This window comes from the organism of the source record quoted next, unplaced genomic scaffold, assembly GCF_019419815.1.
Source record: "Pyrus x bretschneideri cultivar Hongxiangsu unplaced genomic scaffold, Pyrus_bretschneideri_v1 Contig47, whole genome shotgun sequence".
NCBI lineage: Eukaryota > Viridiplantae > Streptophyta > Magnoliopsida > Rosales > Rosaceae > Pyrus > Pyrus x bretschneideri.
The window spans coordinates 1,964,982-1,989,293 of record NW_025999784.1 but is presented as its reverse complement, the minus strand read 5'-3'; the positions used below and the strand labels follow the sequence as shown (position 1 = coordinate 1,989,293).

The window sequence follows — 24,312 nt, the reverse complement described above, 5'->3', positions numbered from 1 at the left end:
ACTTATCATCTTGTTTACTGTTATTTTCTTGTGGTAAATTACGAAAACGGATTTAGATATGTTATATTTTGCAAGTCCATCACCTACACCACACATGCTGGTAGACTGGTAGTCACTACTTGGGATATTTACAAGTTTGCAAGCCGTGTAGGAGCAGATATTATGAATGCATCAATGAGATGGATAGCTACCTGTGGAAGTCTTTGTGTCTATATCAAGAATCGTTCCTTAAATCTTAAGAATGGCATAATATGTTTACTCAATCAAAAGGAAGCAGCACTTAAACTTGGGTCTTTCGCTTGGTTTTGAGTTGGGTTGCGAGGAGCGGTGGTGCACCGGAGAGATATAGAGAGAGGTAGGGTCGCCTATGTCACTTCAGTTCCCAAACAAAAACACTTTTTTTTATATTTTACTTATGTCTTTCTATGTAATTTTCAATAGAATAAACTTGTCACTAAAACTTTTGTTAAAAAGTGGGTGAAAAAAATTAGACAATATAGCGGACATAATACCACTCCTCATTTTTTGGTGTTAGGTGAAGCATGTATTTTGTGTATAGCATGGCTAACTTAGCGTGCTCAATCTGCTTTAACTATGATTAAAGTGGTGACAAAAGTTGAAAAATTGATGTCATTTCCCCCCTCAGATGCTTCAACCTATACTTGTATTTCGGGGAAAAGGTCAATGCTTGACTAAACCTAACCGCTGGTTATTTGCAAGAAACTTCCTTTTGGGGTTTTATGCGTCATCTGTGTGCAAGATGCACCAATGTTTGAACGACTAAAATGTTTAAACCTAGTTATCCGATACATCGATACAATATAGAATTTTCGGCAATTCCATTAGGGTTTAAAGATTGTAAGAGATTCAGTGAAATGGTTGTCTTCTAACCCCAGCTTTTCCACTCAAAGTGCATTTTTATGAGCATTGCCACCACAAGAATTGTTGTCGATGAATGTGATCAGATTTGTCTACTACTTTTTTTTTTTAGTTGAGCGATATCATTAGTAAGTTAGATTAGCCGCCGACGAGGTTCGAACCTACGCTATCATGCAAAGGTACAACACCTTTCCATCACTGTGGTAAAAGACCACTTGCTTTTTTTGAGTCTACTACTTAAATGTCAAAACCTAATCTAAACCAATCATAATCAATGTAGTGGTAATGCTCACAATCATTAAGGATCGTGAGCAAAATGCACTCTTCGATGCAACTAGTAACATAAAAGAAAGCAAACCAAAGGCTCTTCAACAAGAAAAATTATTGAAATATACTAGAACATACCCACATAGTATATATAACGGACTCATATGTTATATTATGAGTGGACGATCCAATTTATACTTTAGAATATAAAATTAATAATCAATCCACGCACTATAATATGAGAAAAACAGTATATCATGTGTCTGTTCCAGTACACTGCAATATACTTTCTTCTTTCTTGAAAGACCAAAACAAGTAAAGCCCCAACAAAATACATGTTTGTCTTCAGTCAGTGACAAAGTCAGGAATTGTAGGATGAAGGAGCAAAGTTTAAAAGGGTAAAGGTCCAAAAAAAAAAAATGTAGACAATCAAATCCTAAACATTAAGCTAATTATTCTAACGATGTGTTTACAAATCCGTAATCAGGTAATACTGCAATTAGTACATCTCAAGCATAAACATCAAAAGCAGATAGACAAGATAAGACTAAATTCATTAGACTAAAAATGGTACATGGAGACTGAAAGAATAGAGGGAATGCATGTTGATAAGGATTTTTACCACCTGCAAAAGTAGGGATAAAAACACTTAAAAATACTTGCAAGAGTACAAGATTATCGTAGTATAACAGTTCAAGTAAGGTTGTTTTCTATAGGGATTGAATGAATAATTTGTGCTTAAAACCAACACTTCATTAGTTATTTAAACAAAGTTTAGAAAATGTTTATTTTAAAATTTAATATAATAAAAACAAATTTTAAAATAAAACAATTAAAGAAATTGACTAAAGAATAAAATAAAGAAAATCAATTTGTAATAACCCTAGGGTTCAGCCGCCACCTTAACAATTCTACATAGTTCTTCCAATTACTTATGGCTTACCCATACATGTTTTGAAGGTTAGGTTTTCCTAATATATATATTCTACTTGGAACCTCCAATATAGAACGTATATCTAACATACAATCCGTCCGGACGTTCGGATAAAATATAAACATGAAAGACTGATTAAATTTTATGAAAACCTTTTGAAAAACTATGCAACCCTTAAGATGTGGTGTTTATTCTAAGTGAAATTACAATTATTAACCACAACAAGCCATCATCAATTTTAGGGAACATTCTGACCAAAATTGCATCAAATTACTTTTCTAAATATCTCAAAGATCGCGAATCATTAAGACAATTAGATAGTTTAAAACAGTAATTAATAATTCAAAACATGCATGCATAATATCATAAGTAAATTGAAAAGAAACTACATTTTCTTGCTAAGGCTCAAGGCTTCGTCCTAGCAAAAGAAACTAGGCTACGAACAATCTTGAAATAAAATATTATTAAGAACAAGGATAGAAAACACCTAGAAATAAACTTGAATCCAAAATAGTGCGTGTGTTCTCCTCCTCTCTTTTTATCTCAGTGTTGCCTACAAAACCCTAATGCCTAATTAGCCTTATTTATATTACTCCAAATTAAAACCCTAATAGAAAAAGGTTTTCTAAAAACTAGAAAATAAAATAATAAAAGGATAACTTGGAATTACATTCCTATTCTGATTAGGAAATCTGACCACAAAGAGATAACCACGTTTGTAGACCTTCAGGGCTCCAAAACAGGCCCAAAACAACTTGAATCCTCTTCAAGTTCCAAGAAGCGCCCAAGTCCAAAATGCATCATCTTCTAGTCCAAAAATCACAAATAAGCTCTGCAGCCCAATCTGCCAGCATTGCGTGTGGGCATAAATTAATTCGTCACGATCAGATACTTTGGGATAAAATTATGAAATTTTGATACAATCTTCTCGACAGATTCACAAACCCGCTCCAATTGGAATCACTCAAAAATTCCACCGCTTGATTACCTTATGCTCCAAACAAATTCGTATGTCCTACATTAAAAATACATAACAAAGCATCAAAATCTCATCAAAATAATAACCAAAATATACCAAGAATAGGAAATAATATATGGTATAAAATGGACTCATCAAATGTAAAATCAGAAGGTGAATTATTATGAAATGCTAAAATGCAAACCCAGCTGCCATTGACATGCCGTTGGAGCACTTGCGAAGCTGGAAATTTCATTAATCTCAGAAGTGGCTTAACTGTTAGCTCCACATACAACCCATTTTCTCTGAACACAAACTCCCTCTCAACCTCATTTCTCTTCCCCTCATCCAATACGTACACATGCAATGAAATAAATGTTTTACATGTGTCATTTGTGTGTCCTCGGCTTTCATAGCGTAATCACTACATTAACCAAATCCAAAAAACAAATATGTGACTCTCTCTCTATGGCTTTCTTACTACACAAAACTATCCCTAATTAAAGCATGCCACACATCATCACATTGCTATTATATGAAGTATATTTCTCATTGGCAAGTAATATACTCTCCTTAGCCTGAGGATATGAAATTGGTTGAGCACACTGTTCCAGCCATTTGGATCAATAAGCTCGAGTATGCATGGTACAAAACCCTAAACACTCAGACACATGAAATCAAATCCTCCACTTTACAAATCACATATGGGCAAAATAATAGCTCACAAGAAACCGGAAGAAGTAAAAGGCTTTAGAACACAAATATAACTGTGGTGCCAAAATATGGAGTTGAGGAAGCGTTTTCTTCTTATTTTGAGGGAAGAAGAAATCAACTCCGAATTTGGACCCATTTACTTAACTGTGGTGCCATTCAGGTGTTTTTGACTAATCTCTGAAGTTTTTCAATTCATCTGGGGTATTTGTGATTTTGAACGACACTAAAAAAATTTATGGGTCCTATAACCCATAACCCATAAATCTTTTTAGTGTCGTTCAAAATCACAAATACCCCAGATGAATTGAAAAACTGCAGAGATTAGTCAAAAACACCTGAATGGCACCATACTGGTCCTACTAAATATAACAGTAACCCAAATTTATGGAGCTATTAAATTTATGTATATAAATTTACGTATATTTTTTAATGACAAATATATAGCATACCTATATTAGTATGATTCTAATTTACATCTGTTCCTTATCAAACAATTTATAACATAAATTTCAATATGTATGCTTACAACACAAAAATTTTCATTGAGTTTAGAAAATTACAAATAATTCAGTAATACTTCATACATGGAGCGGCGAACCACTTTAGTTGGGTTCTCTTGGCACAGGTTTGAGTTAGAAAGTCAGGAGAATTCTAAAACCAGCATCAGATACTTTAGAACAATTTGATAAAATAGGGTGTGGATGTGTTTTAATATTCCTTCCAACAAACAACAAAAAGTTATCCCCTAGCTGAATAAATAACAAAAAAAAAAAACAGTTGCTATTTGTACCTGACTAAAACGTTATCCCCAAGATACTTTACCCCAATGCCTCATGAGTACAAATGCATTCTAAATTTGAACCTGACTAAAAGTTGATAAAAGGCTGGAATTTCGGGTCTTCTTTCACTTCCGGCTGCTTATCTTTCTTAGTCTCTTTTGCAGCTTCCTGCAGAATTGAAAAGACAAAGAGTGATTTACGATCAGCATCACACCAAACTGGCAACGTTTGTAATATAATTCCAAAGTTAGTTGATGGAAGTCATGAAACAAGAGAAGCAAGAGTACCTTTTTTGTCTCCTTAGGAGTGCGACTGGCATTTCACTACTACAATATATGCTATCACCGGCGGAGGACAAACCGACGAGAAATCAACTTTCTGTCGAAAATTTGGCACAAATCCGACATTACATAATGTAATGTCGCTTTTCAATAGCGACACTATTGCTAGGGTCGCAAAAGGGCTTCAGCGTCGCTTTTTGAGCTTAATCCGCCACTACACAGTGTCGCTTTAAAGCGACACTAACCTTAACGTCGGTTTAAAGCGACGCATACTTACACGTGCATCAGCTATTTAATAATAAAGTATGCAGTATACTATCGCTTTAAAGCGACATTATATTAAAATGAAATAAATAAAATATTCCTTAAACCGACGTTAGATAACAATTAAATAAATAAAATATAAAAACTAGCGACGCATACTTACACGTGCATCAGCTATTTAATAATAAAGTATGCAGGATACTGTCGCTTTAAAGCGACATTATATTAAAATGAAATAAATAAAATATTCCTTAAACCGACGTTAGATAACAATTAAATAAATAAAATATAAAAACTAGTAACGGTCTTAACCGACACTATATTTGTTAATAATAATAAAAATAGATGGACAACTGCATGCAATTTCAACTAATTCCAACCAAAAAAAATTATATAATCAAAATTATAAATTTTAAGATCAAATAAACATTAATGAAAATAAATAACAAAAACAATAGTGCCAAACTGTACATTTAACATTTCACATAAAATCCAAAAAGCCGTCCGTCGTAACAAACATTAAATCCGACATTACAAACATAACATAAAAAAACAAAAAGATAGACCAATTATACTGTCGTATTTAACCGACAAGAAAAAGAACCAATTAAACTACCCAACCGAATCTGCGCCTAAACGTCGTCCAGATCCTTCTGCTTGAGAATCTTCTCCTTGAGATCCTCCTCCTTGAGATCCTCCTTCTTGAGATCCTCCATCTGATCCAAAAATCCTCGACAAGTCCACATCAAATCCAACACCTGCAAGCATTCCAGAAAACCCCCCAACTGGAACTTCAGGAAAAGATCCACTAGGAGCAGCCATCTCAGGTCGATATACTGGCACTTGATAAGGTGGCTGCTGCATGAATGACATGGGCGGCTGCTGCATGTATGGCATGGGCTGCGCAGGCATCAGATACACAGGATATAGAGGTTGCTGATTATGGCCAGCATACGGATATGCAGGGGAAGGCTGACTTTGGCCCGACTGTTGAGGAGGTTGACTGTGGCCTGATTGTTGGGTTCCCGGGCTATATGGTGGTTGTGGCTGAAATCTTTGAAAAAACCATGCAAACAACTGATTTTGCTTGTTCTCTAGGTCCGAAATCCGTTTATTATTATTTTCGTCTCTCATTTTCAACTCATTATTTTGAGTCATTAGCAACGCCATTGAACTCTTAGATGATCTCCTAGAGGAAATTGATGTAGAAGATGCAGAAGATGCATAAGACACCATATCAGGAGTCACACCATAACCGTATCCTCTGACTCTATTATACCTCTCAGGACCCATAGTATCAACATAAACTTGGGTCCTAAGATCTTCATTATCGTCTTGGCCCGACTCAATCAATGTTTGCAGGTTGCTCTCCGTTGTTGACTTGCATTACAATTTTTAAAAACAAAAATTCAATCGTAAAACAGAAAAATAAGCTATAGATAATAAATACTAATAAAATCAAATACTAACACGAAAAAATCAATTACCCATGTACGCTCCGATGTTTCATCAATCCATGTTTTATCTTTTCGTGTATGACATTCACGAAAAAAGGTTACAGGATCTGCTTCTTTCCCATGCTTCTTCCGCTTTATCAAAAATAAAATTTCATACAAACAAATTAAGCAAACCTCATACTAAAAATAAATATAATTATTTAAAATTAATCATCTCTTGAAAATGTACAATCCATACATATTCTTCCCGCACTCTTGCAAAGGATTTTGTACCAGTAGTATGGTTCATTGATTTCAATCCCCGATTAATCTTATTTTCTTCAGCAACCTCCTGAAAAAAAACGAACGAAAAAAGAAAAGATTATATTAGGCAACTTTAAAGTTATAACGAAATAAATCGTGTAGGGTTTACCTTTGTTTTGTCTCTATTCCAATATGCCAACAAATCATTCCACTGGGTAGGAATCACATCAGGAGGAGGCTCGCTGCGCACCTGTTCTGCTCTTTTAGTATAATACTTTTTTTTTTACTTATTTCTAAACTCTTTGTGCGCATGCTCCGCAATCTTAAGCGTCATATGACGGATCAAAGGCATTTTTACTATATCTGCATCTTCAAAAAAGATACTTCCCTACATACATAAAAACAAAAAACAAAAAAAATCACGCTAGTCAAATATTATTACAATCATTGACCTATTCTTCTATTTTCAACTAAAAATAAAAACATCTATATATACCTTTATTCTATTCCAGAAAGCTTCCTTATCTTCTTCCGTAACCTTACGCCAATCTTTCTCCAACGGAAGATTTCTATAGTCCCTAACCTCCGCTGCTACATGTTTTGAAAAAGCACTAGCGTTATCACTAATGCATTTTCCGGACGAATCAAACGAACAAAGCTGTTTCGTCCATTTAGGAATTGAGGGTCCACGCCTCCGTTGAGATGTACCTTGTTAATACAAACACACAATTAAAAACTAGGAAACAAATGTATATTTTCAGATTAGCAATAATAATCGTTCAAACACACAAAAAAAAAAAAAAAAAAAAAACTGACACTCATAACAATTCAAAAAAGAACCAGCATCACCCTCGTCCTCTTCCAAATGAAGTTCCTCAGAACGTTGATCTTCACGGGAATTATCCATTGCAAAACTTAATGGAAGGAGAAGGAAGTGGGGGAAAGAGGAAGCCAGAAATGGGGGAAAGAGGAAGCCAGAAATGGGTGATAGAGACGAGAGACAGAAGTGGAACACGGAAGTGAAGGGAGACAAAGAAATTAAATATGGATAACAACTTAGCGTCGAAATATGAATACATTACGTCGCTTAAAACCGACACAATCACTGACTAAACCTCCCCACACGTAACCTGACATAAAGCCTGCTATACTTGTCAGTGCAAGCCTATTGCGTCGCTTTAAACCGACGTTATCTTGCATAGCGTCGAAATAAGGGCCTAGTGCGTCGTTTAAAACCGACGTTAGTTTGCATAGCGTCGAAATAAGCACAGGTTTGTGTCGCTTAAAACCGCCACTATATCTGATTCGACCTATATTATAGCCTGACATAGTTTTGACTGAAAGTCTGACATGTTTCAGTCATAAATGCCTTTGCGTCGAAATAAGGTCACATTGCGTCGGTTTTAACCGACGTTAGCCTGACAGGTTTTTAATAAGAGCAAGTTTGTGTCGAAATATGAAAACTTTTGCTTCGAAATAAGAATCGTCTGACATTCAATTAGTCTCGAAAATGTATAATTTTGCCTCGATTAAAACCAGTCCAAGTTGACATGCCAATCAATTCAACCCATTCCCAGCAAAAAATACCGGGAAACCTCCCGCCCAACATAAAAATAAAATTTGTACTTCCCAAAAAAAAAGGAACAAAAACAAAAACATAAAAACATAAAAAAGTTTTACCCAAAATTTAAAAATAATTAGTTATGTTATGTCATATAATATTTTAATAAATAAATTTATTAAGTTGAATCAATTTTTTTGCACTGTAATTGTTATTTTAATTTGTTGTTATTTTGATAATTTTTTGTTGTTATTTACTAGAATGGATTAGATGAACATAATTTGAGTTGTTATGAGAAAATGGAATGAATAATATTTATAAGCATTTATGTTAAATTAACAATATTAAATATAACCTAAACTTATAATATTTAGGAATATAAGAATATATTATGTTAAATTAATTTTTTTTGCACTCTAATTGTTATTTTAATTTGTTGTTATTTTGATACATTTGATAACATTTGGTTGTTATTTACTAGAATGGATTAAACACCATTGAACCCAAATCAAAGTTGGAAGTGTGGTGATATGTAGAGTTGCTCCACATCGGAAAGTTAATTACCCTAGAAAGCTTAGAAGAGTTGAGTCACTCTTTGTATTTTAAATTGAAGATCGAATTCATTCATTGTATTCATATAGTGTCAAGGAGGGTAGTTATAAAAAATCATCTAAATCGGAGTTAAAATAACCGTTAAATCGTGATTTTTCGTTTATAACCATCGAAAAGCTTTGTCCCGTTACTTGATCTCTGAATGTTTTTTTTTTGTGATTTTTTGCTGATGTGATCTCCAAGCATATACAAACAATTTTGACGGTTTGGATCGTTGAAATTAGTTTTGGAGAATTCGTAAAACGATAGATTGACTAACACTTAGAGTTTATTTATACTTTCATTAAGTATAACATAAGATTTTGTGGTATCCACTTGTGTAAATATTTTAAATTGAAGATCGAATTCATTCATTGTATTCATATAGGGTCAAGGAGTGTAGTTATAAAAAATCATCTAAATCGGAGTTAAAATAACCGTTAAATCGTGATTTTTCGTTTATAACCGTCGAAAAGCTTTGTCCCGTTACTTGATCTCTGAATGTTTTTTTTTTGTGATTTTTTGCTGATGTGATCTCCAAGAATATACAAACAATTTTGACGGTTTAGATCGTTGAAATTAGTGTTGGAGAATTCGTAAAACGATAGATTGACTAACACTTAGAGTTTATTTATACTTTCATTAAGTATAACATAAGATTTTGTGGTATCCACTTGTGTAAATATTTTAAATTGAAGATCGAATTCATTCATTGTATTCATATAGGGTCAAGGAGTGTAGTTATAAAAAATCATCTAAATCGGAGTTAAAATAACCGTTAAATCGTAATTTTTCGTTTATAACCATCGAAAAGCTTTGTCCCGTTACTTGATCTCTGAATGTTTTTTTTTTGTGATTTTTTGCTGATGTGATCTCCAAGCATATACAAACAATTTTGACGGTTTGGATCGTTGAAATTAGTTTTGGAGAATTCGTAAAACGATAGATTGACTAACACTTAGAGTTTATTTATACTTTCATTAAGTATAACATAAGATTTTGTGGTATCCACTTGTGTAAATATTTTAAATTGAAGATCGAATTCATTCATTGTATTCATATAGGGTCAAGGAGTGTAGTTATAAAAAATCATCTAAATCGGAGTTAAAATAACCGTTAAATCGTGATTTTTCGTTTATAACCGTCGAAAAGCTTTGTCCCGTTACTTGATCTCTGAATGTTTTTTTTTTGTGATTTTTTGCTGATGTGATCTCCAAGCATATACAAACAATTTTGACGGTTTGGATCGTTGAAATTAGTTTTGGAGAATTCGTAAAACGATAGATTGACTAATACTTAGAGTTTATTTATACTTTCATTAAGTATAACATAAGATTTTGTGGTATCCACTTGTTATTAGGGTGTAAAACATTCATTGCATTCGTATAGGGGTGTAAAACAATTAAATTAATATATAATTATTTTAGTTTTTAGGGGTGTAAAACAGTTAAATTAATATATAATTATTTTAGTTTTTAGGGGTGTAAAACAGTTAAATTAATATATAATTATTATTATTAGGGGTATAAAACTACAAATAATAAAAAATAATTATATATAATTATTATTATTAGGGTGTAAAACATTCATTGCATTCGTATAGGGGTGTAAAACAGTTAAATTAATATATAATTATTATTGTTTTTAGGGGTGTAAAACAATTAAATTAATATATAATTATTAATATTTAGGCTATAAAACTGCAAATAATAAAAAATAATTATATATAATTATTATTATTAGGGGTAATGCATATGATTGACAACAAGTATCTTGCGTCGAAATAGTCTCATATTGCGTTGAAATAGGCTAGGGTTGTGTCGGTTAAAACCGACGCCAAGTCTGACACACATGTCCTAAGGTTAACATTGCGTCGAAATAGGCTGGGGTTGCGTCGGTTAAAACCGACGCCAATTCTAACATACCTGAAAAATGCCGTCGGTTAAAAGCGACAGAAAACAAGGAAAAAAAAAAACAGAAATATAATTTTATGATACGATATCATAGCATACAAAATAAAACAAAGTCTAATTAATACAAAAAATAATTAACAAAAAATAATTAATATATTTATTCCCTGTCATCATCTGTTAGCTCTTCGTCGGTATTGGCATGATTAACGAACCCGGTAGGCAACGCTAATGATTCAAGAAAGAGAGTCTCTTCCACGCCAACCCTTGTATGAAAATTTTCATTATCAAGAATTCGATCATCCAAGTTCGGCGTGTCATAATCATCAATAGCATCACTATCCTCTAATACGTCAAATAAATCTCTTGGCTGAGTTCGAACAACTACGTGCCAATCTTTTTCAATCGTGTCCTCCACGTAAAATGCCTGTAATGCTTGTGATGCTAGTATGAAAGGATCCTCTTTAAATCCCAATTGATTGAAATTCACCATAGTAAATCCATATTGATCAGTCTTCATTCCTCGTGGACTTTCACTATTAACCCATTCGCACTTAAATAACATCACAGCTCGACCCCTATCTCCTGCTTCAGTAGGACCACAATATTTGACCTCGAACATATCTACAACTCTGCCATAACAATTTACTTGCCCAATTGCTCCAGGAACATTTGCAGGTACAAAGACACCACAGTTTTGATTCTTATGCTTATCATCCACAGATTTTATACGAAATCTAAATCCATGAACAATGTGACTTTTGTATCTGCTCACAACCCTACTAGGATAATTAGCTAGCCAATGCAAGTCTTGAGATATCAATGTGTCATTAGCATCATATCTTGAATTCATCTGTAATAAGTATGAAGATAAATATTGACAGAATAACTATAAACATGTTATAATTAAAATGCAAAACAATAAATAAATAATATGATTATTATATCAACTCACATGTTGCTTGAACCATTCTGGAAATTCTTTCTTGCTTAGCTCTTTAATTTGTCGCATAGTTAACCTTTCTCGACGATATTTAGTTTTCAAGAATTCTTCATGTTGCCTACACAATTATGTCCAATTTAGATAATTATTTTTTCAAAGTTAAGAAAACCAATAAAACATTAAGACGTATGATTAAACATTCTTACCTTCTAAATGGGCTAACTTCATCACAATTATTTAGAATGTATCTATGGCACTGATCAAGAACATTTAGATTGAGCTCCACATTTTCTCCTGAACCCATATAACATCCTTTCGAGTCAAAAATTGATAACCCACCAGATACTCCACGTCCAATCCCATCTTCATTTCGGCCTCTACGGGTACGACGAGACTCAACGTCTCTAAGATACATGGAACAAAATGACAAGCACTCATCCACCAAATATGCTTCAGCAATAGAACCTTCAGGATGACCCTTATTACGAACATAGCGCTTCAGTGTTTGCAAATACCTACAATTATAAAACGAAATACAAATTATTATAATTATTAATTAAAGTTATGACTACAATTGTAAAAAAATTATAAAAATTTATTCATTACCGTTCAATTGGATACATCCATCTATATTGAACAGGCCCTGTAAGCGCTACTTCATCTGCCAAGTGAACTGGGAGGTGCACCATTATATCAAAAAATGCAGGAGGGAATATTTTCTCAAGTTGACATAATGTCAAGGCAATTCTTGAATTCAGTTGCTTAAATCCTTCCTCAGACTCCTTCTTACTACATAACTGTCTGAAAATTGCACTCAACTCTAATAAAACCATAGTAACAGCTTTAGGCAAAACCGGGCGTATTGCAAGCGGGAGTAACTGCTGCATTAAAACATGGCAATCATGACTTTTCAACCCATGTATTTTTCGTTCATTCACGTGCACACATCGTGACAGATTTGATGAATATTCATCTGGGACCCGAATAGTAGACAATACTTTACAAAACGCAGTTTTTTCTTCTCTTTTCAATGTGAACAATGCTGGAGGTCGAAATGTTCTATTTCCTTCTCTACGTGGGTGTTGACTATGTCTTATGTTCAAGAATTCAAGATCTGCACGTGCCGCCAATCCATCTTTAGACTTTTCTATATCTAGCAATGTTCCCACCACACTGTCACATATATTCTTCTCGATATGCATAACATCAAGATTGTGTCTAATCAAGAGATGCCTCCAATAAGGTAGTTCATAAAAAATCGATTTCTTCTTCCACTGACTGTTACTACTTGTACTGCTCGAAGCTCTTCTTCTGCGTTGCCCAACTGAAGCATCCTTGTTTGGTTTTCCAAAAGTAAATCTCAATGTAGAAAGTTCTTCGAGACATTGTAAACCAGTCCACTGCCTTGGTGCAGTACGATGCTCTCGACGACCATTAAAAGTGATGGTTTGCCTTCGAAACCTATGATTATCTTCAAGAAATCGTCGATGCCCCATATAACAAATCTTGCGACTCGCTGGCAAGTAAATAGATTCTTTATCATGCATGCAATGTGGACAAGCTTTATAACCATGTGTACTCCATCCTGACAACATTCCATAAGCCGGAAAATCACTTATGGTCCATAACACGGCAGCCTTCATCGTAAAACTTTGGTTGGAAAACGCATCATAAGTGGGAATGCCCACCTCCCACAACTCATTCAGCTCGTCAATCAATGGACGCATGTATACATCAATCTCTTTACCAGGACTGCACGATCCTGGTATTAACAAAGACAATAACAAATTTGGTTGCTTCATGCACATCCAAGGTGGCAAATTATAAACAGAAAGCACCACAGGCCATGTGCTATGATCATTCCTCATTTTCCCAAAAGGATTAAATCCATCACTGGCTAACCCTAATCGGACATTTCGAATTTCTGACGCAAAATCCGGATATAAATTATCCAAATGCTTCCATGCGGGAGAATCTGAAGGATGTCTCATAAACTCATCCTTAGGACATTCAGTTGCATGCCATCTCATATGTTCAGCCATATGCTTCGACATAAAAAAGCGTTGCAATCGTGGTTTTAAAGGAAAATACCACATAACCTTAGCTGCGACCTTTTTCCTCGAGCTATCCTCTGCATTGGTAATTTTATATCTTGATTTACCACAAACTGAGCACACGGTCAAATCTGAAGTATCTTTCCAATAGATCATGCAATCATTGGGACATGCATCAATTTTCACATACGACAGCCCCAAGTCATTTATAAGTTTTTTTGCTTTATAACAAGATTCAGGCAAACAATCCCCTTCAGGCAACATTCTTTTAATTAACTCCAGTAAAGTGGTGAAGATCTCGTCAGGCATTCCCGCTAAACACTTGATCTGATACAATCTTACAACTGCTTCCAATTTCTTAAACTCCTTACAACCTGGCCACAAATCTTGATCTGCCTCTTCAAGCAACTTAAAAAAAGTCTGCACCTCTTCTGGACGCCCTTCCCCAATAGGGGGTTCAGTAGATGGCCCAACACATTCTTCTGTTAATGGTTGGACAAATACATCATTAAGAAAATCATGCATGCCAATCACCTCATCTCCTGTTTCTTCTTCTCCAATTCCCACATTTTGCTCTCCAATGTTTTGCTCGCCATGATGTCGCCAACAAGCGTTTTTATAATCTTTATCCATATCATACAATATGAGATGTTCAACAATGGTGTTCCTAACAAAAGAATATCGATTACAACATCTTTTGCAAGGACATCTAAACTTATCAGGACCAACACCATTTGCAACTGCTTGATCCAAAAACAAATTAATTCCAGTTGTATACGCTTCAAAATTTCGGGGTATTGTCAACCAACTCCTGTCCATATTTTACCACTTTACGAAGGTAAAATATTACGTTGACACTAAGATGCCTACAATCTTTCAATCCCTATCATGTAGGCATAACTATCAAAATTTTCAATTTCTATCTTTCACCCCTCGAACTCTATCACGATTGCAATCTTTTAATTTTCAACACCTATTATAGTAAAAACAAATTAAAATAACAACAAAAAGTTGTCAAAATTATGCTCATCTAATCCATTCTAATAAATAACAACCAAAAGTTATCAAACTTATCAAAATAACAACAAATTCAAATAACAATTAGAGTGCAAAAAAAATTAATTAATATATTCTTATATTCCTAAATATTATAAGTTTAGGTTATATTCTTATATGAAAGGTTATATTCTTATATGAAAGGATATTCTTATATTATAAGTTTAGGTTATATTCTTATGAAAGGTTATATTCTTATATTCTTATATTCCTAAATATTATAAGTTTAGCTTATATTCTTATTAGAGTGCAAAAAAAAAAAAATTTAACATAATATATTATAATATTACTCAATATTATAAGTTTATGTTATATTTAATATTGTTAATTTAACATAAATGCATATAAATATTATTCATTCCATCTTCTCATAACAATTCAAATTATGTTCATCTAATCCATTCTAGTAAATAACAACAAAAAATTATCAAAATAACAACAAATTAAAATAACAATTAGAGTGCAAAAAAAAAAAAAAAATTAACATAATATATTCTTATATTACTCAATATTATAAGTTTATGTTATATTTAATATTGTTAATTTAACATAAATGCTTATAAATATTATTCATTCCATCTTCTCATAACAATTCAAATTATGTTCATCTAATCCATTCTAGTAAATAACAACAAAAAATTATCAAAATAACAACAAATTAAAATAACAATTAGAGTGCAAAAAAAAAAAAAAAATTAACATATTGTATTCTTATATTACTCAATATTATAAGTTTATGTTATATTTGATATTGTTAATTTAACATAAATGCTTATAAATATTATTCATTCCATTTTCTCATAACAATTCAAATTATGTTCATCTAATCCATTCTAGTAAATAACAACAAAATATTATCAAAATAACAACAAATTAAAATAACACTTAAGAGTGCAAAAAAAAAAAAATTAACATAATATATTCTTATATTACTCAATATTATAAGTTTATGTTATATTTAATATTGTTAATTTAACATAAATGTTTATAAATATTATTCATTCCATTTTCTCATAACAATTCAAATTATGTTCATCTAATTCATTCTAGTAAATAACAACAAAAAATTATCAAAATAACAACAAATTAAAATAACAATTAGAGTGACAAAATTAATTAATTCGACTAAATTTTTATTAATTTAACAAAAATAGTAGAATTTTATCTAAGTGCTTAAATTATAATTTTTAAATAAATAAACTTGTGTATTATACAATTTAAAAATTAAAGAAGTTAGGGATACAAACCTGATTTGTTGAAGAATTTCGACGTCAACAATTCTTTATGTACTCAACCAACTCCAATAACTTTCCTACAAAAATAAATTGTAACTAAAAATTAAACATAAGAGGAGAAAATAAAAATATTATAAGCAAGAAAAACTTACTGTTGTGAAGAGGAACAAATGAATTTTGAAAACCAAAGGAGAAAGCTGAAAGAGAGAACAGAGGAACAAATGAAGTGCAAACCACAGGAGAAAGCTGAAAGAAGAACACGGGAGACTTTGTAAAGGTTGGAAGAACGAATAAGAAAAGTGCAAGAGAAGAAAAAGAAAACACGGGGGAGAGGGTATAAAGAGCAACAATGTGTCGCTTACAACCGACACTGGTTTTCAAAATATATGTCGCTCAAAACCGACGCAGGATTTAAAATATTAAAAACAAGAATTAGTGTCGCCTAGAAGCGACACCCATAGTTTATGTCGCTTAAAAGCGACACTATTTTATTTAAAGTGACGCCATTGCTTAAAAATATTAAAATATATGTCGGTTATAAGCGACACTAAATTTTTACGTCGGTTTAAAAGCGACATAGAAATTTTATGACGCTTATAAGCGACACTAAATACGACGTCATCTTCAGTGAGTGTCGCAAATCTCTTTTTCGCCACTATATAATATTAAACCGACGCAAGAAGTGACACTATTAGGTCCTTTTGTAGTAGTGTTTGCTCCGAAAACAAGTTTTCCCTGAGCCTGACCGCTGGTAGCTTGTGAACTAGATCCTGTAGAAGGTTGCGCATTTCCATTGGTAACTACAGGTTTCTTGTCTTTGGATCCTGAGGAAGAAGCCGGTGCTGGCTCATATTTCAAAGGTTTCCCATCCAAGCGTCTTCCAGATCCAGTAAAAGGGTTAAACTTAGGTTCAGCATCAGCAGGATCCTCTTCAACTGCAAGAAAATCAGAAACTCGTACAATTGTTTTCTTTTTGGACAGTGGAACACTAGTATGTTGAAATACATAATAGTATTCAAAATTAACAGGACTACAAACTTCGTAATTTCTGTGCCTTGAAGTACGCCTTTAGTCACCATTATATGCAAGAATGTTTATATTTTCAATTCCAGCCTTCTAGCAGAAAATGTAATAAAAAAAATATGGATTCTGTCAGTTTGTGGAATGTCAAAAAGTTGAATACAATGTGGATTCTGTCAAAAGACTCAACCCGAAAGGTCTAATAAAAAAAATATGCTTGTCAACTGTAGCAAACAACGCAGAAGGTCTTAAAAAAAATCACGGGGATGGCAAAGTGGCGGTGAACTTGGTTAATCTCAGGCATTTACCAAGTCTAGCTTCTTCCTTATTGAATCCCCTAGCAGGATTTTTCCATCATTATCTGTATAGCCTCTAGAAGTATGTGCATCAATTAAAATGTATAATGCCTACGTCTAAATACACAAAACATTGAATTCCATTACCTTGTTGTTATTGACCTGTCAGAATCGCCAGAGCTTCGAAACCATTGTCCAGAACTGTGGAGGAAGAGACAGTCGACCAGGATCACGTGGCCTTCACGCACCTGCGGCCGGAGCTGAAGAGGAGGGTCAGAATTATAATATATCATATTGATGGATTCTCAGACATTTCTGGAGAACTAACGAAATTGAAGAACAATACTTAGTTTTGAACAAAATTGACTTCCAGATGAGTAATTTAACAGAAAAGAAGCAACCCAAAAAACCCAGAAATCTTTAATTGAAGAACAATGCTTAGTCTTTGAACAAAATTAACTTCCAGATGAGTAATTTAACAGATAAGAAGCAAAAAGAAACCCAGAAATCTTTAAAAAAAAATTGTCTATAAGAACTGAATTTACACCACCATTCATTATATGACTAAATGCAGGCTACACAAATGTCACTGGAAAATCAAGGGCAACTTTATTCTCTAAAAAAGCAAAAAGTAATATAATTCCAAACCAAACAAATCAAAAACAGGACACGAAAATAAAAATTTCATCAATTTGTTTACTAAATCCGTTTTTCTGATTTCATTTCGAATTCACTGGGGGATAAAAATACATAAATCTATCGAAAAAATACCCGCATAATGGAGTGAAACATATTGAATGTCATTGCCTCCCAAATCAAATGCGTTGTTGTTGATCTGCTGGTATTAACAATGACTGAATTTTGAATCCAAATATCTGAATTGAGCTTCTGATCGTACAGTTTTTCATGTCATTCCAAAGTCCATGCATTTTCTCTTTTACAACAGAATCCAACTTTGACTTCCAGATCCTACCTTTATTTTTCAAAACTCCATTTCAGTAGTTTTCCTAATGGTACTCTTCCGCCAATTTGTCTATATTGGAACTTATTAGTTATAATAGTGTCTTGTTCCTCAATAAAATAAAAAATAGTGTAGAGTGTCACATACAGTTGACTGCTAATTAAATTCGTACTTGCAGAAGGACTTCATCAAACAGGAGTTGCAAAATAATGCAGTTCCTATATTACTGGTGTGATAATTTTCTATCTCCAATTTGTGCTTCTATTTTCAGTTTAATGTCTGCTGTGTGGAGAAGAGGCGTGTATAAGTGCAATATCTATTGATTCTGGTCCTAAATCACCTTAAGATTCTTGGACCAAGTTGGATATCTCTTGCATTTGAGTTCTGTAGCAATTACTTATCAGCGAAGCTGTATCTGCTAAACTTATTGGTGGCATATACATCAGTGATATTGCAAATACATATCCATCTTTACTTAACAATCAAGCACCCTTTGATCAGAAGCTGCTTCGATGTTTTTTTATTAGTCTAAGTGTTAGTATACGAAGCATTTCCCAGTGTCAACACAAAATGTTCTCTCGTTTCAGTTTTTGTGTGTGATTGTTCACTGAGAGTAGGGTTTTTTTTCATGACTATATGCAACTATGTTCTGAAATTTCTGTATTAAGAACATAAGCTTTGTGATAAAGTGCCCTCTCTTACTCTGGTTTTTTTCAATCGGGTGTTATTCATATGGTGTTTCTCCTGTGTAGATTTTTAGTAATCCTTCAATATGTGTGTGTTTTAGCCTTCGATTAATGGTTAGGTGATGAAGATCTGTCAGCATTTCAACTGAGAGATTACCTGAAGAGCGGAAAGTTTCAGCAAGCGAGAATAGAGATGAAGCCCCCATCCCTCTAGCCCTAGCCCCTCACTTGACACGCCATATCAAATTATCCATTGTAGATCTATCTCAGCCATTTCTCCATACTTTCAGAGCAGAAGCCAGAGACGCCAAAAAACCCTCAAATCTTCAAACCCAATTCACTCGCCTCTAGAAGTTCAATCCTTTTCCCAATTCAAGGGTCCAACTTCTTCTCCTTCTTCTTCCTCCTTGTCTCCCTCCTATTTTTGTACGGTTTTGCAGCATCGAGAAGGCGGAGGAGGTAGACTACCACTGGCCGAGTTCGACGACATTCAAGTGTAAAAGAGAAGAATATGTACGTGTGTTTATCTACTTTATGAACATAGTGATATTTTGTTAAATTGCAACATTAAATAGATAGTCGTTAAATTATTCTTTGTGGGAACACTTATTGAAAGATACAATTCTTTTATTTAATAAATAAGTTGCAAGTACCAAAGAACAAAGTAGAAAGGAAAAAACATCACATTATATATTAGTACAATCAAACTTCAGAAAAAAAAAATCTTTTGAAACGAGCCACTTTCAGGGCAATTGCTAGTGCTACCTTATCTTTGATGTCATCCAAGAGTTGAAAATAAGCATACCTCCACGATGTTTTTAAGATCAGCGTGCCGCAGACGCCCCAAGAGCCTACGATAAAGCCAAGTACCATGCTAACATAGAACCACAACTTATCATTTCCTTCTTCATTCTTGTCCTTTGCATCCTTAGAAGTAAAAGTGTCATCTCCAGGGCACTTAGTTGAGAGAGGAAGGCCACATAGCCATGGATTGCCCGTATAAATGGATGGAACATTGAGCGTTTGAAGTTGATTTCTAGAAGGAATTCTTTCGGACAAATTGTTGTAAGACAAGTCCAAGTGGGACAAAGAGGTTAAAGATGACAAGCTTTGAGGAATCTGTCCTGAGAGGTGGTTGTGTGATAGATCAAGAGTTTCGAGCCGATGCAAGTTTCCGACCTTGGAGGGGTTCTTTCCAGTCAATTGATTCATGGACAAATTCAAGGTGCCCAATAGAATGAGGCTGCTTATTTCTTTAGGGATTTCACCTTGTAAATTATTTGATGAAAGATCAATGCTCTTGACAAGATATAGAGTCGTGTTTTACACAAGTTCTTCTCCTTTTAGTGTCAGTATGGCTTGCTCATACTTTCCATAATACTTAACATAGTAGTATCTATCATAAGTATCATTGACCAGAGATCTTAAATTATCCAAACACATGGGAATAGTACCTGAAAGGCTGTTGTGACTAAGATCGAGGATGTGAAGGCCATGAAGATTGCACATTTGATGGGAAATACATCCATTTAAATAGTTGGACCGTAATCGTAGCATTAACAACATAGATACATTTGATCCTCCTATCCATAGAGGTATGTTCCCAGATAACTTGTTAGAACAATTTTGCAAAGAATAAGGAATTTCACCGTCAAAATTGTTGTCGTTGAGCTTTAATATTTCTAGGGAACTTAGTACCCCCAATGCAATGGGAATCCTACCAAAGAGATTGTTTTGACCAACATCTAAAAACGCCATCTTGCCCTCCACACTCTATGCATGAGGGAGTTCTCCAGAAAATTGATTTCTCCTTAGAGACAAGATTTGCAACTCCAAGATGTTACAAATAGAGGGAGGAATAGTGTCATTCAAATAATTCTCATCAAGTAACAATTCATTCAAATTGGGCATCATTTGGTCAATATTTGAGGGAATTGGCCTAGAAAAGAAATTGCTTTCTAGATAAAGGGAATGGACATTAGTGAAGCCCCAAAGTGGAATTGGGCTCAAATCAATAGACTCCAAATTTGGAAATTTCAAATGGAATGGAAAGTTTCCACAAAATTGGTTGTGAGACAAGTCTAGTTGGTGGAGTTGGGAAGATATCTTCAACAACCATTCCTTTGGTATAGAATTCGAGATTCCATTACCAAGAAGAATAACAGAATACAGTTTAGTTTGAGTTTGAAGCCATACCCAAAAACCAGGACTTACCTGACAATTCAAGATCTCAATTGTGTGGAACTTGAAGGGAGGAACTGAATCAGAAGCCACGTCGAAAATGAGGGACATAAGTCGGTCTATATTTCCTACTCGGAAAAGGAAGGACATGGGTCGATCTATAGTTCCTACTCGAAAATTTTGTAATCTGGTAAGATTTATGAAATGGGTCTCTGTCATAATGCCTTCCCATGAGTTACCAGATAGAGATAGGGAACGTAGCTCATAAAGTTGTCCTATACTTTGTGGAATGGAGCCATTCATATGATTATAAGTGAGGTCTAGTGTTCTCAAGGACAACAAGTTTCCGATGGAATCTGGAATTGAGCCCCACAAAGAGTTTCCTCTAAGGTTGAGATTTTGCAAACTTTTAGACATTCCTAAAAAGACCGGCAATTGGCTTTCAAGCTTGCAAAAAAACAAATCTAGTGACTCTAATGTATTACTTGGACAATTGGAGAGACTCCTCCAAAACTCTTCAATCCCCCCATCAAATTTGTTCTTTGAAAGACTTAAGGCCTTTAGCTTGCAGAAATTTCCACTCACTTTAGGAATTTGACCTTTTAAGCCTATTTCAGATAAATAAAGGTTTTTGAGAGATTTCAAGTTTGAAAATTCACTTGGAAAAGAATCCTTGAAATCATTCCCGGATAGATCAAGTGTTACGAGGTTGGTAAGATTAAAAAACCAGCCAGGAAATGAAGAACTTTTAATGCCATTATACGACATATCAAGGACCAAAAGTAAAAACAACAAATAGGAATAAATTCAAAGAATCCCCCACATTACACTAGGAATGTAGTCCAGAAGAGATGTTACAGAGTGTTTGGATGCATGGAAAAAAATTAAGAGGTATTTCCTGCCTCAATCAGCTAAATGTTTTTATGTATCTTCTGCCATCACACATACCATGTAAGCGTTGTCGTTATTGACTGTGTTCCTAGACTGTCGACATCTTCAAGACTTCAACTATATGATGAGAAGCTAAGTTTGTATGATACGCACGAGAGAGAGAGAGAGATGCGAAAAGGTTTTGCTAATTGTGAGATTTATATTGTTGTTAAGTACTTTCGGTCTAGTTGTATTCCTCTTCACTTGTAAATGAGAGATTTTAGGTTCGAGTCTCAAGAATGGCGAATTTGATACCAAACTAGGTTGTTCATTGTGTGGCTTAGCCAAACTCCCTCGTTCTCTTAGTGTAAAATATATTGTTGTACTAAAAAAAAAAAAAATTCCTTTTTATATATCATGATGATCATGGTATATCCGTGTACTAGTTCGACTAAAATTAGTTTCACTCAAGAATTGTGATTCCTTCTTATACAAGTAATCATACTATTCCTAGGATTACTATGATCATCTTTATGAAATATAATCCTAACTAACACCACTTTGGTTTCTTCCTGATTTAACATATGCCATGTAAACCCTAGTTTTGGACCCTGTTGGAGAATAATAAAAGAGGGAAGTGTGAGAATATGTTTAGGTTTCGTTGCTCTTATGGATTTAGGTTTGCATCTTTCAATTAGGATTTGTTTAATTTCCTGTTTTGAATTTTTCTTGTTTTCCTTTAAATTCCAAATTCCTTGTGTTGAAAAACCGATCTATTGGAAAACGAAATGAGTGACAGTTGTTCACAACCCCTTTTACAAGTTTGCAAGTCCTTTGTCGTCATATCAGGTACCTAGTTGTGATGGGTTGTAGAAATCCATATGCAACGGAGACTTTGAATTAAGGGTCTTCATGTTCCATCACAATTCACAACTTATCATCTTATTTACTGTTCTTTTCTTTCGGTAAATTACGAAAACAGATTTAGATGTATCGGGTTGGACAAGTTTGCAGTCCTTCGCCTACACCACACAGCGGAATTGTGACTAACAGTCTAAAATAATCATTGTTACACTTGTTGCTTTCTTATTTGTTTTTCACAATACAAGAAATTTTCTATGTACTTTTCCAAATTTTAATGAAGCCGTGTAGAAGCAGATATAGTGAATGCATGACTGAGATGGCTAGCCGTGGAAATTCATATATCATAATTGGTGAAAGGGATTGGAAGAAACAAGAAAGAGGCAATTGGCAATCCCAGTGAGGATGACTTGCTATTTGCGGTATTTTAAAAAAAAATATTAGCGATATTCTAAACTAATTTATCTATAAATTTGTTCATTGATTCACATGCATTTACGAAATTGCAAGAGAGATAGACAAAGATAGAAGCCCTAATCCCTAGCTCTGTTCGTACCTTTTAGGGTCCTTATCGTTTGGCTCAACTAGAGGAAGGGACGTGATTTATTCCATTTTTCTCCCTATTTGCGTCCATACCAAGAATCGTTCCTTAAATCCTAAGAATTGCATAATATGTTTGCTCAATCAAGGGGAAGGACCACTTAAACCTTGGGTCTTTTGGTGGGGTTTGAGTTGGGATGTGAGGAGCGATGGTGTGCAGGATCGCCTACGTCACTTCAGTTCCCAAACAAAAGACACTTTTTTTTATATTTGCTTATGTTGTTCTATCTAATTTTGCAATAAAATAAACTTGTCACTAAAACTTTCATTAAAAAATGGGGAAAAAAAATTAGATAATATGGTGGACATAATAGCACTCATTACTTTTTTGGATTCTTTTTTGGTGTTAGGTGGAGCATGTATTTTGTGTATAGCAATGGCTAACTTAGCGTGCTCAATCTGCTTGACTATGATAAAGTGGTGACAAAATTTGAGAAAGTGATGTCATTTCCCCCCTCAGATGCTTCAACCTATGCTTGTATTTCTGGGAAGATGTCAATGCTTGACTAAACCTACCCGTTGGGTTATTTGCAAGAGGCTTCCTTTTGGGGTTTTATACTACGTCAATCTACAGGATGCACCAATGTTTGATCGGCTAAAAATATTTAAACTCAGTTAACTGATACATCGATACAGTATAGAATTTTCGGAAGTTGCATTAGGTTTTAAAGATTGCAAGAGATTCACTCAATTCTTCGATACATCGATACA

At 34.0% G+C, this 24,312-nt stretch overlaps 2 protein-coding genes across 2 annotated transcripts; both read right to left on the bottom strand.

The window, feature by feature from the left end:
- Window positions 1-10,665: 10,665 nt before the first annotated feature.
- Window positions 10,666-19,568, bottom strand: LOC108867558. The gene is made up of 8 exons (XM_048567950.1): window positions 19,247-19,568; window positions 17,590-17,702; window positions 16,279-17,061; window positions 16,139-16,203; window positions 12,388-14,808; window positions 11,988-12,296; window positions 11,794-11,899; window positions 10,666-11,691 (listed from the first exon to the last, which is right to left on the bottom strand). The coding sequence occupies exons 5-8, from the start codon at window positions 14,652-14,654 to the stop codon at window positions 10,999-11,001; spliced, it is 3,375 nt and encodes a 1,124-aa protein (XP_048423907.1). The 5' UTR covers window positions 14,655-14,808; window positions 16,139-16,203; window positions 16,279-17,061; window positions 17,590-17,702; window positions 19,247-19,568; the 3' UTR covers window positions 10,666-10,998.
- LOC125469889 (receptor-like protein EIX1) lies at window positions 16,751-22,038 on the bottom strand. Its single transcript, XM_048567949.1, has 4 exons — window positions 21,304-22,038; window positions 19,855-20,388; window positions 17,590-17,702; window positions 16,751-17,114 (listed from the first exon to the last, which is right to left on the bottom strand). Exons 1-4 carry the CDS (start codon window positions 22,036-22,038, stop codon window positions 16,751-16,753), a joined length of 1,746 nt encoding a protein of 581 aa, XP_048423906.1.
- Window positions 22,039-24,312: the final 2,274 nt, after the last annotated feature.

Coding starts and splice junctions, on each gene's coding strand:
- LOC108867558 (XM_048567950.1), bottom strand. CDS start 14,654: ATGGACAGGAGTTGGTTGACAATACCCCGAAATTTTGAAGCGTATACA. Junction 12,297..12,387: donor TGGATGTATCCAATTGAACG/GTAATGAATAAA, acceptor TTATAATTGTAG/GTATTTGCAAACACTGAAGC. Junction 11,900..11,987: donor GAAGTTAGCCCATTTAGAAG/GTAAGAATGTTT, acceptor ATAATTGTGTAG/GCAACATGAAGAATTCTTGA.
- LOC125469889 (XM_048567949.1), bottom strand. CDS start 22,038: ATGTCGTATAATGGCATTAAAAGTTCTTCATTTCCTGGCTGGTTTTTT. Junction 20,389..21,303: donor TTGAGATCTTGAATTGTCAG/GTAAGTCCTGGT, acceptor TATCTTGTCAAG/AGCATTGATCTTTCATCAAA. Junction 17,703..19,854: donor TGGATGACATCAAAGATAAG/GTAGCACTAGCA, acceptor CCTCCTCTTCAG/CTCCGGCCGCAGGTGCGTGA.